General features: G+C 60.6%; 2 protein-coding genes across 5 annotated transcripts in view; both read right to left on the bottom strand.

Annotated features, from left to right (window-relative positions):
* LOC108539323 (zinc finger protein castor homolog 1-like) overlaps nt 1–3,720 on the bottom strand; it is a 4,868-nt gene extending 1,148 nt beyond the window's left edge. The window contains exons 1-3 of the mRNA XM_017887914.1: nt 3,603–3,720; nt 2,758–3,057; nt 5–794 (exon numbers count right to left, since the gene is read on the bottom strand). Of these exons, the coding sequence (XP_017743403.1) occupies nt 5–794; nt 2,758–3,057; nt 3,603–3,705 (1,193 nt within the window). The 5' untranslated portion in view covers nt 3,706–3,720. The remainder of the gene's footprint in view (nt 1–4; nt 795–2,757; nt 3,058–3,602) is intronic.
* A 4,290-nt stretch (nt 3,721–8,010) lies between these two features.
* Nucleotides 8,011–15,426, bottom strand: part of CASZ1 (castor zinc finger 1) — a 157,233-nt gene continuing 149,817 nt past the window's right edge. For 2 of the 4 annotated variants that reach the window (XM_017887994.1, XM_017887995.1), the window contains 5 exons: nt 15,040–15,175; nt 14,792–14,855; nt 13,389–13,543; nt 13,176–13,298; nt 11,315–12,248 (listed from right to left, as the gene is read on the bottom strand). In XM_017887994.1, coding sequence (XP_017743483.1) covers nt 11,960–12,248; nt 13,176–13,298; nt 13,389–13,543; nt 14,792–14,855; nt 15,040–15,175 — 767 coding nt within the window. In that variant the 3' untranslated portion in view covers nt 11,315–11,959. Of the gene's footprint in view, nt 8,940–11,307; nt 12,249–13,175; nt 13,299–13,388; nt 13,544–14,791; nt 14,856–15,039; nt 15,176–15,426 lie in introns of those variants that run through there. The other 2 variants (XM_017887996.1, XM_017887993.1) reach the window with 2 other exon arrangements.

A 15,426-nucleotide genomic window follows, 5' to 3' on the forward strand; every position in this document is an offset into this window, starting at 1 on the left:
GGGCGGGCCGGGGTCGCCCGCGTCGCCCAGCGCCAGGCCCAGACCTGCGGCCGCCGACTGCAGGAAGAGCAGCGAGCCCGGCTCGGCGCCCAACGACAGGGAGCCGTCTAGACTGATGGGAGGCCCGGGTGCGGGGCCCTCGGCCGCGGGCTCGCCGCGCTCCTGCTTCTCGTGCTTGCGCTTGTGCGAGTCCATCTGCGACATGCCCACCACCGTGTGACGGCAGCCCGGGAAGGTGCAGTGGAAGTGCGAGCACTTGAGCTTGTACTTGCAGTCGGGCACGGCGCAGTCGGCGCTGGAGCTGAACTGGCAGAAGCCCGCGGCGCTGATCACGTCCTGCTTGCCGTGGTGCTTGCGGTGCGCCGTGACCTTGGTGCTGTCGGTGCAGCGGAAGCGGCAGCGCAGACAGTGGAAGTGCGTGCTGGTGCCCGAGAAGGGACAGTCGGCGAAGTGGCAGCTGAGCGAGGCCTTGAAGCGCTTGAAGTCGTCCAGCACCAGGTTGTCCACGCGGTCGTGGTGCTGCGCATGCTTGTACATGTGCGTGCGCCCGCAGAACTTGTAGCCGCAGTTCTCACGCGTGCAGTGGTAGTGGGTGACCTTGAGCGAGAACTGGCAGGCCGCGTCCTTGCAGTCCTCATAGAGGTCGAAGCGCCGGAAGCCCTCCAGCATCATGCCCTCGTCCAGCATCTTCCGGGAGGACGCTGTCTTCCGCCGCTTGCCGAAGGGCGACATGTCCTCGATGATCCAGAAGCGCTTTTTGGCCCCCGAGGCTGTCGGCATGGAGATGGTGTTCCCTGGGGAGGGGCAGGGAGGTCAGTGCGTAAGGGGGACCCACGTGGGCACCATCCCAGGGTCACACCCACACGGGACCCCTGATCTGGCATGGCGCCAGAGGGCGGCATTTAGGGAGCCCTCGGCTTACCCTGGCTCGGGAGGCCTCTCCTGCCCAGCCCCTCCCTACCCCGGCACAGGAGGGGTCTCGGGCTTCCCCCTCCTCATCCCTGTCTGCAGAAGGACCTCACAGGCCTCTCCCCCCGAGTGGCAGCCCAGCCAGCTCTGGGGGACGTGGTGGCTGCTTCCTGGCCAGTTTGGGTGGGAAGTGAGGACACGTCCTGGCGCTAATTGAAGCTGAAGGGGGGAATCTAGGTCGGCAGAGTGCAATTACCCAAGTTGGACTCGTGCCAAGACGCCAGCTACGCCTGCCTCTAATGAGGGACAGGCCCGCTCCTTTCCCGCAGGCTACCCGGCTTCCCTGGCTGCGCCTGTCTGCACAGGGGGAGCTGCCTACTCACAGTAGGGGTGCCAAGTGCCCCAGGGCTGTGCGGGGCTGCAACTCCCTGCCCTAAGGAGCACCTTGTCCTTGGTACCAAAAGGTTCTTTAAGGTCTTGTTGGGGTTGTCTACCCCAAGGGCTGGGAGAGGACAGCCCTACTGGAGGACTAGGCCTCAGGGAGCTCAATGCCTCTGTCCTCTGCTCAGAGCCATAATTTACCTGGGTCAGGACCAGAGCAGGGGCTCAGCCGGGGGAGCTGAGCCCATTTATGTCCAGCTGGCCCAGACTGCTTCTTGGGATTTAGGATGCCCCCCTGCCAAGGCCAGGGTTGTAACCCTTTCTGGGAGGCACCTGTGCCCCTATGGCCATGGGTGAGGGGAAGCCCTAGCTCCTGCCAGAGGCACAGGCAGCTAGTCCTGGCTCCCCACGCCACCCCCCACAAACAATAAGAGAAGCTCTCTGACCAGCCCCACCAGCACGTGGGTAGCCTCTGGGCTCCTCCCACATGGCTGACCTGCCTGGCTCTCCCAGAGCCTGCTTAGAAGGCCCAGCAGTCACTCTAGCCACCAAATGTCTGCTCTGCCCGTTTCAGGCCAGGCCCCATCGCTCACCCTGAGTGGACAAAAACGGAGAGAAACTAAGGGCTGTGACGGTGTGGGGGCACCCAGGCAGGGGGCAAGGGATGGCCTCAGGCCCAAAACCTGGGTGGGTGAGGAGCTGCTTTGGGTCTGAAGTCACAAGGTCTGGTGATGTCAGAGCGGAGCTTCCAATGGCCGGAAGTCCCTGAGGTGGGGGAGGCCCGGCCCTGCCCCAGTCGTAACTCCTGGGGCCTGTACTCAGGCAGAACGTGAGGCAAAAATTAGCAGAGGAGTCAGAACCCGGGTGGTATCTACGCTCAAGGGAGGGGGCGGGCAGATGCCATCCCAGTGGGTATCAGATATGGGGGTGGAATGGGAGGTGCCTCTGCCCCTGAGCACTGCTGGGGCCTGAGTCCACAGACTTCCACTTACTGCTCAGCTTTGGGTGTGGGCCGGGGTTCAGGCTGGAATCTGGACCCTCTGAATCTGGGCAGGTCCCAGACCCCAGCAGACCTTCCTGAAAGCATCCTCTACCGCTCCCTAGTGCCAGATCCCAGGGGGACTCCTCAGAGTAGAAGGGACAGGTCCTGCCTTGCCCCAGGCCGAGGAAGGCAGACCGCACAGGGCCTCCAGCAGGATCGGCCCTCTTTGGGACTCTGAGCCGTTGTGAACAGGGGAGAATCCCTAGCAGCAATGCTCTGGCCTGCCTAGCACTGAGCAGGAGCCACGAGGAGTTGTCCCTGGGATGGAGACTATGCTCTCTAGTCTCGGGGATGCTTGGCTGTGAGGGGTGCAGAGCGGCCCCGTCCTTGGCCTGGCTGGCTGCAGAAAAGGGTCAGGCCCCGGAGCATGGCCTAGAGGGTGGATTGGAGTGACGGACTGCGGTGAGAAGGCATATGCGCATTACCTGCAGCATCCTGAACTAGGGGGACGTCACTTTTTACTGGAGTTGGAGTGGCAGTGACGGGCGGGAAGCTGGGCGGGCTGCAGGTGGGATGGGCCAGGCCCCGGCTGGCTCCGAGAGTGGCACTGAGCAGAGAGTATGAGAGACAGGACGGAGAGAAGAGGCAGGGGAGGGGGGGGAGGGGCGGCCGGAGCGTGGCCGGCGAGAAGGATGGAGTCGCTGGCGGCTGCGGGGCCGCGCGGGCAGCCTCATCACCAGCGGCCGCAGGAGGAGGAAGAGGAGGAGGAGGAGGAGCCGGGCAGCCTGGAGAGGGTGGAGAAAAGCAGAAAAAAAAAAAAAAAAAAAAAAAAAAAAAACCAAAACAAAGAACAAACAAACAGAAAGAACCAAAATGAGAAACCCGATGGCAGAAGCAGGTATGGCATGAAAATGTGTGCACGGATGAGCAGAGAGAGGGACACAAGAAGAGGGGGCAGGAGGAGAGAGAGGCAGGGCGGTGCCAGGGGTCACATGGGCAGGTGTGCCGGGCAGGACCGGCGCTGGGCCCAGGCCAGGTGGGAGGCAGCAGAGGAAGGAGGCCAGGGCTGCGCTGCTCCCGCTGTGGCTCATAGAGGACCGGCCCAGGGTCCTCTCCTGGAAACTGACAGGAAGGGCAGCGCCGGGGAGGCGGGAGGATGGCGGGAGGGGCCTCAGTGACTCAGTCCCACAGACCAGCTGGCTCTGCTGCACACCAGCCTGTCCTCCTCGGAGGCCGTGTGCCCCGGACCTTCTGTCCCAAGCTGCACCCACCGGTGCTGGGCTTTGGGAGTGGGGCTTGGCCCTGCCAGCAGCCCCTGCCTGCAGCTCACCTGCCGCAGTGCTCTCGTTACCCACGGGGGTGCTGGAGCAGCTCCGGTCCATGGTGGATGACTCAGAGGACATGGCGCCTGGGCTGCAGCCAGTGTAGTCCATGCACTCATCTCATCTGTCTCACCATCCATCAGGCCTGGGGCCCTGAAAGGACATGGTGGTCCTGAGGAAGTGGGGCTGTGGGGCATGCTGCCCACAGAGGGCAGGCTGAGGCTCCACGCAGCACAGGCCTGAGAGTGAGCGTGGGACCATGGTGCATTCCCGCCACCCTGGCTGGGCTGTCACCTGGAGGGGGTGGCTCTCACCTGGGGAGGGCTCTCACCTGGGAGGGGGGCACACGGTCGAAGTTCTTCCCCAGCATCCTCCGCATGTGCTTCCGTGCGTGGGAGGTCATCTGGTGCTTGAGGAGGAAGGAGAACTGGCAGCCCTCTCGGATGCAGTGGAAGTGGCTGTTCACCTGGTTGTACTTGCAGCCTGTGGACATAGCCCCACCTGGCATAAGCCCCCCAGCTGGCCAGCACTCATGGCTTCCAGGGTCTGTCGGGCACTGTTCTAGGCATGGGGGCAGTGTGGCCAATAAGGCAGATGGCATCTGGGGGAAGGGTGCTGCGCCAAGGTGGCACTCTTAGGAGGAAGGTCAGGAAGTCCAAAGCCACCTGGCTGTCCAAACCCTGGGCCTCCTCTCCAGCCTGGCACAGAGGCAAGTGACAATGCTGGGCTGGTCCCCATCCCCTGTTCCACACGCGGGGAGGTGCACAGCTCCAGGGCAAGGGACCCTCATGGGCCCTGTACACTAGGCCAGCTACCTCTCAGCAAGCCACCTGTCCCCACATCTCTGCTGGGAAGCTCAGGGTGCTGCTGGCCCCTCTGCCCAGGTCCCAGCACCCCCTGCCTTGCTCTGGGCCGAGAACAAACAGAGCAGGCGGGACTGAAACAGCATCCTGGGGCAGGCAGGTGAGGGCTTGTCCGCTGCCATGGCGCCCAGGCTGGCCAGGTGTCTTCTGTCATCCCCCAGCTTTGTTTGGCCCCAATTATCACCAAAAACACCACAAGTTGAGTAAATAACGGCAACTGCAGAATACCCTGACATCTGTAAACTGAGCCCAGGAACAGCACAGGCCACGAGTGTTGACACTTATTGGCCTGGCTACCAGCCCTCTCCCTGGCCGAGAACTCCTTTTTGAATTCATACTTGAAGGCAAGGTTTGTTTCCTTTTTCTGGCGGTTGACTTTGAATATGTCACCTTTTCACCTTTGGAAGGACCAGACTGCAGTAGCCCCCACCCCTGCTGCCACGACCACCAGGCCACAACGGGCCTTGCCTGCAGCTCAGGCACCTCTGCCTGATGGCCTGGCTCCCGCCTGCCCTTGGGTTCTGGTCTCTTCCTAGGGAGAGTCCTGCCGCTTCAGCAGGCCGTGCACAGGGGCCGAGACTCAGCTCCCAGCAGCACCGCTACCTCTCAGGCATCAGTGGCTTCCCTTCCCAAAGCCACAGCAGCCCCTTCCTGGGTTCCGGGTCACGGATGCTCCAGCTGAGCCCATGGGGAACTTGACCGTTCCCTACTAGATCTGAGCCGCCACCACCGTCACCACCCCCACCCCTGTGACAGCACCCAGCCTGGCACAGAGCTGTCCCTCCATAAGTAACTGCAAAATGGATGAATGGACAAACTGTAGCTCACTGTGGACAAAAACCTCATCATGAAAGCCATGGAAAGAGATCCCAGAGCAAAGAACTTCGAACTCCTAAGACTTCCCTGCTCGACTTCTTGATGAGAAAAGGAAAACAGAACCATGCCCAGGCCCTGGATGCTCACGATGAGGTCCCAGGGCCGCTGTCTGGGGGTGGAGGGGCAGTGCCCTGCATGAGTCACCCCCACCCTTCTTGCTGGGCTCTGTGGGTTTGGACTGTTGCACAAGCTTGACGGTGCCTAGCCTGTGATATCTGGGACACCTTCAACAAAGCATGGAGCCTGCGGTGGGGGACAGGACACGGGTACCAGGAGAGGCGGCCCAAGCCACAGGGGCCATGGCCTTGATGCCCACTGGAAGTCCCTGCCCGCAGCCCAGGCCCTCGGTACCTAGCCTGCCACACTCCTCGCGCTTGGTGAAGTATTTGAAGCCATTGGCTGCCCGTCGCTCCGCCTTCTCATGCTTCTTGATGTGCCAGGGGAGCTTGGTGGTGATGTTGGTCACGAAGTAGCAGCCGGTGCGGAGGCAGTGGTAGTGCCCGCGCATTCGGAACTCGCAGTGCTGCAGGGAGACATGGGAGTGTCAGGACAGGCGATGACTTTCATGAGCTCCTCCTGTCTCCCCCGGGCCTGAGACTGTGGTGTGGGCCCTTAGCACATGTGTTCTCTCTCAGAAGCTGATGATCACAGAAACACCTTTCGCATATTAAAAAGCAGCGCAGGGCTGGGCACGGTGGCTCACGTCTGTAATCCTAGCCCTCTGGGAGGTCTGAGGTGGGCGGATTGCCTAAGCTCAGGAGTTCGAGCCCAGCCTGGGCAACACAGTGAAACCCCATCTCTACTAAAATACAAAAAATTAGCCCGGTGTGGTGGCATGAGCCTGTAATCCCAGCTACTCGGGAGGCTGAGGCAGGAGAATTGCTTGAACTTGGGAGGCAGAGGTTGCCGTGAGCCGAGATTGCACCATTGCACTCCAGCCTGGGCAACAGAGGGAGACTCCATCTCCAAAAAAAAAAAAAAAAAAAAAAAAGCAGTACATGCCCTTAGTCACTGCACTAAAGCATCCTAACCTGGTAACCTTGCAGTCCATCTGCAATCCCATACCTACAGCAGACATCGTGAACCTATTTTAACAGTCTTCCTTGTATGCCTAGACCTAGGCAGACATCACTGCTCTATCCTAGCACACCTGGACGCAGGCTCCCCCTCAGGCAGCCCCTCCTGGTCTTGGGAGTCAGGCCTTTAAGGTGAATCTGATCTGACTTTCCTGTGTGGGCATGGACAATGGGCCTGTTAGAAAATTCTAGGGCTTTGGAGAAAGGGGGCATAAAGCTAGTTCCAGGATAGGCAAGAATGATGTCAAAGGCATGGTGACTACCCAGCATTGAGTCACCACTCAGGTGTCAGACCTCACCAACTAGCACCAATCTGGACCTCTGCCCAGGAGCCTCCAGGGGCCTAGGGGCAGACAGTGCCCTTTCCAGAGTACGGGAGGCCCATTTAAGCAAGGTGTCAGAAATGGAGCCTCTGCCAAGAGGTGCCTGTCCTGTGCCCTGAGCTAGCCCTGCACCTCCCTGCCCCCTACTTTGCTCCTGGGCCGGCCCGCCATGCTGACCTGGTTGGGACAGAGACACTGCAGAGAGTAGTATGCAAACTGGTCTCGCACGTTCACCAGGTTGTTGTTGGGGTTGATATGGTCCAGGCAGTGGGATTCGGCCTTGCCAGATGTTTTGCAGACGTACTTGCAGTTCCCAAAGAGACAGTGGAAGTGGAACTTGTTGGCATACTTGCAGTCCGTGGCAAGGCAAGGATCGCTGGAAGGAAACCACAGCCCAGAAGGTTATTGCCATTCCCAAGCCTTCCCTGCTGGTGTCCTGACCTCGCTTGTGTTGGAGTTCACTCCCCCATGACCAGCGGTACCACCAAGAGGGATGGCCTGGGCTGCTGTCCTGCTCTACAGGATGACTCAGCCAGAGACTACAGATCCCAGCATGCATTTCTGCCTCCTTTTAGGAGCTCTGCATGGTGCACAGGAATTGCAATATGCAGGGTGCCCAGAGCATTGCATGCTGGGACACGTAGTTTCCACGGCCACACCTCAGGATTATAGATAAGGATGGCTGGAATAACTTCTTGGACTGGAAAATAAGGATGGTGCTGCCAGCCCTGGCAGAGTGCCGTGAGGCCCTGGCTGGTGTGGTGGCATGGGCGCCGCAGTGGATGCGGCTGACTGACAGACTGCAGATGGGTGCTCGGCCCCACCAGGAAGCGCTGCTGCCACAGGCCCTTAGCAAGCAGGAGCACGTGCCTGGTGTCAGCTCCTCGGGGCTCATAGCTGCTGGGCTCCCCAGGGTCAGCTCGGAGCCCATGGTGCCCACCCACTCAGACCCCACTTGCCGGCGAGTGGGAGAGCTGCTGGGGCAGAGGCGGTGTGCTGGCCTGCCCTGGGCCGCCTCCAGGATGCACAGGGGTGTGTGTGGGAGGACACTGGTCCCAGCTTTCCACTCTGGTTGGCAATACTGTAGTCCCCTCCCAGGGGACCCACAGTGGGCACTCTGACCAGGCCTGGGAAACCTGAGCTGCCACTCTGGGGAGGAGGAGGGGAGGGGAAGCTGGTGGGGGGAACGGAGAAGACTGCCCGGCCCCTTCCATGCTGTGGGCCCAGCCCCAGGTGCTCAGAGAGGGAGGACAGCTGCCACTCAGGCGATATAAATAATCCAATTTATTACTTTTATTGAGAACAGGAAGCCGCACACATGACAGTACAAAGTCACCGTTCTCCCTGCAAGGAGCCACCACCATCCAGTGAGGAGGGTCCCTTCCACCCAAGAGCTCAGACCACTGTGCAGGCCAGTGACAGCCTGGAGGGGCCTGGCCCCCTCGTGCCCCACCTGTGACTTCACGTGCCCTGAAGAGATTCAGCCATGGGTGTGAGCCACAGAGGAGGCCAATACAGAGGCCTGGAGGGAGACGCAGCCCTCTTTGTCAGGCTGGGAGACGTCCTCTGAGGACCACCATGCCCAGTCCACCCCAGCTGGCCCTGGCAGGATCACCACATGCCCTGCAGGAGCAGCGGCCACTGCCGCCACCGTTGGCCCATGCTGGCCGGCCTGCTCTGGGACAGGCAGTGAGGTAGGAGCAGCAGCATCTTTGGCTAGAAGGACATCACCCAGTGGCCATGCCCCAGAGAAGCTGGGGACAGCAGCGCCATCCGCAGTGAGAAACAGGGCCTCCTAGCGCCCTTGCTAGCACCTACTCCCGAGACGCGAGGGGAACGCGGGACTCCCGGCTCATCAAGGGACTCACTTCTCCTGGAACTGGAGGAATCCGGGTTTGACCTGGGGCTTGGCGTTCTCTAGAGAAGTCGTTGCCAAGGGCGAGGCGGGCAGGTGAGGCACTGACGCTGGGATCTGAGGCATCTGGGGTATGGCGGAAGCCAGCTGCTTCCAGGCGAGGAGGGTTGGGGTGGAGGGCACGGAGGCCGGGCTGGGAGTGGGCCCCTCCAGAGAGGACACCGTGGCCGTGGTGACAGGAGGGACCGGAGGGGATGAGGGGGCCATGGGAGGTTTGGTCTCGGCAGCTGAGGCTGGGAAGGCAGCTTCTGCGTTTCCTTTTGCTGTTCCTCCCTCTGTCCGGAAGTGGAAGCTGCGAGAGGTAGAAGAGGGGGTCTCATGGGGGGCAGTGAAGACAGGTGCAGAGGGGCACGCATGTGACCCCATCACAGGCCTGGACCCCGGTGTCCGTCCCTACTCGTCCCCATCACTCAGCTCCGGAAGTCTCCTGTGACCCCACCAGGACAGAAGGACTGGAGGGCAAACTACCATGTCCTCTGGGTCCGAACTTGGGCTCCTGGCTTGGGCCTAACCATGCCTTCCTACTTGTGCCCTTCCTCAATCCCCAGCTCCTCCATGTGTGTGACAGCAGGCCCTGCCCCAGGAAGTCCCTTCCTTCCAGAACCTGCTCGGAGGTCTTAAAGGTAGGATTCTCAATATTCACAGTAGGCTTCCCACGTGCTACAGCCAAGGGTGCCTACGCGGCTGGAAAAGCCTTGGGAGCACTGCAGATCTGTTTTAAACGATTGCAAGTTCTGAGTTCCCTTATAAGTGGGCGGTTAGGCTCGAAGTCTTTTAACTCAATGGGATTTACAAATTCATTTCATTATTTTTAGGTCAAAGGTAACCTAGAGATGTAATATTGTGGCTTGGAAAGGCCTTCAGCTAGGGTTCCTGCTCCAGGTCACAGCCGAGTCTCTCCAGCTGGGTTCTGCGCCCCTCTGGCCTGCTCTGCAAGGAGCATGTGCTGGGACTGATGGGTGCCCTGGCAATGTGGGTGCAGCAGCAGCTGTTGCTCAGGGCCCCAGGCGGGGCCTGGACAGGGGCTCAGAGCCCCTGGCTGAAGGCTGCATGTGTGAAGGAGGATGGGAAGCCCACGCTTGCTGGGGCAGCACCTCTGAGAAGCCAACTCAGCTTCTGTGGTCTAGCGGGAACTGCTGTGGCAGCCCCAGCCCCACCCACCCCAGAGCCAGGCTGGGATCAGTGGGGCTCTGCTGAAATGACCCCTAGCACCCTACTCACTTTGCGTGCTTGATGGCCCCGTCCAAGGTGCTGAAGAGCGCGCCGCATTCCTCCACCACGCAGTGGAAGTGGGCCTTGTGGAGGAAGTCACACTGGCCATCACAGAAGTCCTTCGTACCAAACCTAGCCAGAGGAGCCGGCATTAGAGGAGAGCCTGGGGCCCCGGGGCGGGTGCTGCAGGAGGACGGGTGGGTGCAGCCGGCAGTCCCTCACCTGCGCAGGTACACCTTCCAGGGCTCTGCCAGCTTCTCCTGAACCAGCGCCTTCACGGCCTTGCCCAGGAAGGGTGAGGGCTCTGCAGCGGTGCTCCCCTCCGCTTCCGCCTTGATGTTCAGCAGGCTGCCCAGGCCAGGGTTGCCCTGAGACATCTGTGAGGACAGAGGCCGAGCATGGGGCTGGGGTAGCTTGGAACACAGACAAGGCTGCCTGGGGAGCAACAGTCGAAGCTCTGGGCTGCTGGGACCCACTGAGCCCTCAGAGCCAGCAGAGAACACGGCCTGCCTGCTTGGCTCTGGCTGTGGCCAGGCCCTCTCTGAATGGAGAGCCTGCTGCGCTGCCCTGACCCCAGGAGCTGTGAGGCCTCCTCAGGGCTCCTCCACATGAGCCCGTGCCGCAGGATCCATCACTCAAGCCGAGGCCACGACTCAGGGCGCACGCTGCAGCCCATCTTTCCCCAGACTTTGCGGCTCCCTGGTTATTTTCCTGCCAGAAGGTTTTCAAAAGAAGCGCAGAAGGAGGAGGGATGGGGGAACCCCTATGAATTCCTTGAGAACAAGAGGAGGCCCACAAAGGAGAGACAGAGAGAGGGAGGGAAGGAGGGAGGGAGTCTCACGGGTGAGACTCAGACAGGCTCGCTGCAGTGGCCGGGAGGGGGTCATTGCAAGGCTCCAAGGGAAGGGAGGGGGACGTGGGGGCAGAGGCCAAAGGAAGGGGAAGGAGAGCAAGAGAGCAAGTGGCCAAGGAGTGGACGCCACAGGCCAGCGAGGCTCCTTCCCCACCAAGTGCCGGCTGGGACCCCTGCAGCGAGNCAAGCAGGAGCACGTGCCTGGTGTCAGCTCCTCGGGGCTCATAGCTGCTGGGCTCCCCAGGGTCAGCTCGGAGCCCATGGTGCCCACCCACTCAGACCCCACTTGCCGGCGAGTGGGAGAGCTGCTGGGGCAGAGGCGGTGTGCTGGCCTGCCCTGGGCCGCCTCCAGGATGCACAGGGGTGTGTGTGGGAGGACACTGGTCCCAGCTTTCCACTCTGGTTGGCAATACTGTAGTCCCCTCCCAGGGGACCCACAGTGGGCACTCTGACCAGGCCTGGGAAACCTGAGCTGCCACTCTGGGGAGGAGGAGGGGAGGGGAAGCTGGTGGGGGGAACGGAGAAGACTGCCCGGCCCCTTCCATGCTGTGGGCCCAGCCCCAGGTGCTCAGAGAGGGAGGACAGCTGCCACTCAGGCGATATAAATAATCCAATTTATTACTTTTATTGAGAACAGGAAGCCGCACACATGACAGTACAAAGTCACCGTTCTCCCTGCAAGGAGCCACCACCATCCAGTGAGGAGGGTCCCTTCCACCCAAGAGCTCAGACCACTGTGCAGGCCAGTGACAGCCTGGAGGGGCCTGGCCCCTCGTGCCCCACCTGTGACTTCACGTGCCCTGAAGAGATTCAGCCATGGGTGTGAGCCACAGAGGAGGCCAATACAGAGGCCTGGAGGGAGACGCAGCCCTCTTTGTCAGGCTGGGAGACGTCCTCTGAGGACCACCATGCCCAGTCCACCCCAGCTGGCCCTGGCAGGATCACCACATGCCCTGCAGGAGCAGCGGCCACTGCCGCCACCGTTGGCCCATGCTGGCCGGCCTGCTCTGGGACAGGCAGTGAGGTAGGAGCAGCAGCATCTTTGGCTAGAAGGACATCACCCAGTGGCCATGCCCCAGAGAAGCTGGGGACAGCAGCGCCATCCGCAGTGAGAAACAGGGCCTCCTAGCGCCCTTGCTAGCACCTACTCCCGAGACGCGAGGGGAACGCGGGACTCCCGGCTCATCAAGGGACTCACTTCTCCTGGAACTGGAGGAATCCGGGTTTGACCTGGGGCTTGGCGTTCTCTAGAGAAGTCGTTGCCAAGGGCGAGGCGGGCAGGTGAGGCACTGACGCTGGGATCTGAGGCATCTGGGGTATGGCGGAAGCCAGCTGCTTCCAGGCGAGGAGGGTTGGGGTGGAGGGCACGGAGGCCGGGCTGGGAGTGGGCCCCTCCAGAGAGGACACCGTGGCCGTGGTGACAGGAGGGACCGGAGGGGATGAGGGGCCATGGGAGGTTTGGTCTCGGCAGCTGAGGCTGGGAAGGCAGCTTCTGCGTTTCCTTTTGCTGTTCCTCCCTCTGTCCGGAAGTGGAAGCTGCGAGAGGTAGAAGAGGGGTCTCATGGGGGGCAGTGAAGACAGGTGCAGAGGGGCACGCATGTGACCCCATCACAGGCCTGGACCCCGGTGTCCGTCCCTACTCGTCCCCATCACTCAGCTCCGGAAGTCTCCTGTGACCCCACCAGGACAGAAGGACTGGAGGGCAAACTACCATGTCCTCTGGGTCCGAACTTGGGCTCCTGGCTTGGGCCTAACCATGCCTTCCTACTTGTGCCCTTCCTCAATCCCCAGCTCCTCCATGTGTGTGACAGCAGGCCCTGCCCCAGGAAGTCCCTTCCTTCCAGAACCTGCTCGGAGGTCTTAAAGGTAGGATTCTCAATATTCACAGTAGGCTTCCCACGTGCTACAGCCAAGGGTGCCTACGCGGCTGGAAAAGCCTTGGGAGCACTGCAGATCTGTTTTAAACGATTGCAAGTTCTGAGTTCCCTTATAAGTGGGCGGTTAGGCTCGAAGTCTTTTAACTCAATGGGATTTACAAATTCATTTCATTATTTTAGGTCAAAGGTAACCTAGAGATGTAATATTGTGGCTTGGAAAGGCCTTCAGCTAGGGTTCCTGCTCCAGGTCACAGCCGAGTCTCTCCAGCTGGGTTCTGCGCCCCTCTGGCCTGCTCTGCAAGGAGCATGTGCTGGGACTGATGGGTGCCCTGGCAATGTGGGTGCAGCAGCAGCTGTTGCTCAGGGCCCCAGGCGGGGCCTGGACAGGGGCTCAGAGCCCCTGGCTGAAGGCTGCATGTGTGAAGGAGGATGGGAAGCCCACGCTTGCTGGGGCAGCACCTCTGAGAAGCCAACTCAGCTTCTGTGGTCTAGCGGGAACTGCTGTGGCAGCCCCAGCCCCACCCACCCCAGAGCCAGGCTGGGATCAGTGGGGCTCTGCTGAAATGACCCCTAGCACCCTACTCACTTTGCGTGCTTGATGGCCCCGTCCAAGGTGCTGAAGAGCGCGCCGCATTCCTCCACCACGCAGTGGAAGTGGGCCTTGTGGAGGAAGTCACACTGGCCATCACAGAAGTCCTTCGTACCAAACCTAGCCAGAGGAGCCGGCATTAGAGGAGAGCCTGGGGCCCCGGGGCGGGTGCTGCAGGAGGACGGGTGGGTGCAGCCGGCAGTCCCTCACCTGCGCAGGTACACCTTCCAGGGCTCTGCCAGCTTCTCCTGAACCAGCGCCTTCACGGCCTTGCCCAGGAAGGGTGAGGGCTCTGCAGCGGTGCTCCCCTCCGCTTCCGCCTTGATGTTCAGCAGGCTGCCCAGGCCAGGGTTGCCCTGAGACATCTGTGAGGACAGAGGCCGAGCATGGGGCTGGGGTAGCTTGGAACACAGACAAGGCTGCCTGGGGAGCAACAGTCGAAGCTCTGGGCTGCTGGGACCCACTGAGCCCTCAGAGCCAGCAGAGAACACGGCCTGCCTGCTTGGCTCTGGCTGTGGCCAGGCCCTCTCTGAATGGAGAGCCTGCTGCGCTGCCCTGACCCCAGGAGCTGTGAGGCCTCCTCAGGGCTCCTCCACATGAGCCCGTGCCGCAGGATCCATCACTCAAGCCGAGGCCACGACTCAGGGCGCACGCTGCAGCCCATCTTTCCCCAGACTTTGCGGCTCCCTGGTTATTTTCCTGCCAGAAGGTTTTCAAAAGAAGCGCAGAAGGAGGAGGGATGGGGAACCCCTATGAATTCCTTGAGAACAAGAGGAGGCCCACAAAGGAGAGACAGAGAGAGGGAGGGAAGGAGGGAGGGAGTCTCACGGGTGAGACTCAGACAGGCTCGCTGCAGTGGCCGGGAGGGGTCATTGCAAGGCTCCAAGGGAAGGGAGGGGACGTGGGGCAGAGGCCAAAGGAAGGGGAAGGAGAGCAAGAGAGCAAGTGGCCAAGGAGTGGACGCCACAGGCCAGCGAGGCTCCTTCCCCACCAAGTGCCGGCTGGGACCCCTGCAGCGAGAGGTCCGGCCCAGGCCCGGCCCCTCCTCAGGGCAGTCACTTGTGTATAGTAACTGAATTAATCTTGCTGTAGTCAAATGTATCATGTGAAGGGGAAAAATATATTTGAGATGATGTATAATTTACAAAGACCCTGCATTATTTAAAATAAATATTCCAGAGCGACCTCTCCGGAAGGCGTCCGAGACCATTACTCAACCCGAAAAGTGGAAATTGATGTTTTGCTCCCACTTTAGACCCCCCTCCCCCCTCTCCTTTTAAACAAACAAAAATATATATAAAATAAATAAATAAAATTAATAACGAGGCACGAACGAAGTTGAAGGGCTCTGGAAAAGCTTTTGGAGCCCTCCATCTGAAGGGAAAAAAAGGTGTCAGAGGCTGGAATATATTTCTTCAGCCAGTTCATTAAATTAATTTGTAAGCAGTGGCTCTGAAATTATATCCGATGAAAAATGGCCTCAAAATTTAAATGGTACAAACTCATCTTATTAGAGGCAAAACATTAAAAAACAAACACATCCCCCCACCCCCCAGCACAGCTTTAATTTCTCTGGGTGGGGGAACGGGAGGCGTGTGATGGATGGCTCTTACCTTATTCATAAGCGAGGATAAAAGAGATGAATTTGCCGGGACTGCATGGCCATTTGATTCATTACTAGAACACACAAACCAAGGGGCTTGGGCTCAGACAGCCAGGGCCTGGGCCCTGGGGCTCACCCTCCCTGCCCGACCCTGGGGCTTCAGCCGTGCCCGCTGCAACTGCCCCGGCAGGACCACCCCGGGGCTCCAGCTCGAAGGTGCGGTTCCCAGGGCTGGCTCCCATAGGGGCCTCGCCTCACCTGGGCTCCTTCACAGTCAAGTCTAGACTGCGGTCCTGGGAGGCTTCGTGGGGGCCTGGGGTGCCGGTGCTCTCACCGGGTTCCGGCTTCACCTGGGCCGGGGGGAACCTGGCTGGGGTGACCTGCTGCCCGCTTCCTGCAGGGGAGGGGAGGGAAGATGCGTCAGAGGGGCTGAAGGCCTGGCCTGGGCACAGACAGCCGTGCCCCCTGGAGGGAGGGCAGTGGGCTGGGTGGGCTCCGGCTGCTGGTCAGCGCTTCTCCCGCTGACGTGATCGCTCGCGACGCTAGCTCCTGTGTGGCAATTCTTCAAGTGATAATTATTGCAAAATTATGTCAAAGTTGTCCTGGCTCAGGGCCTCCTGGAGGAGAAGGGTGGGAGGCTGGGGA

This window comes from Rhinopithecus bieti, unplaced genomic scaffold (assembly GCF_001698545.2).
Source record: "Rhinopithecus bieti isolate Rb0 unplaced genomic scaffold, ASM169854v2 scaffold_16234, whole genome shotgun sequence".
Lineage (NCBI taxonomy): Eukaryota > Metazoa > Chordata > Mammalia > Primates > Cercopithecidae > Rhinopithecus > Rhinopithecus bieti.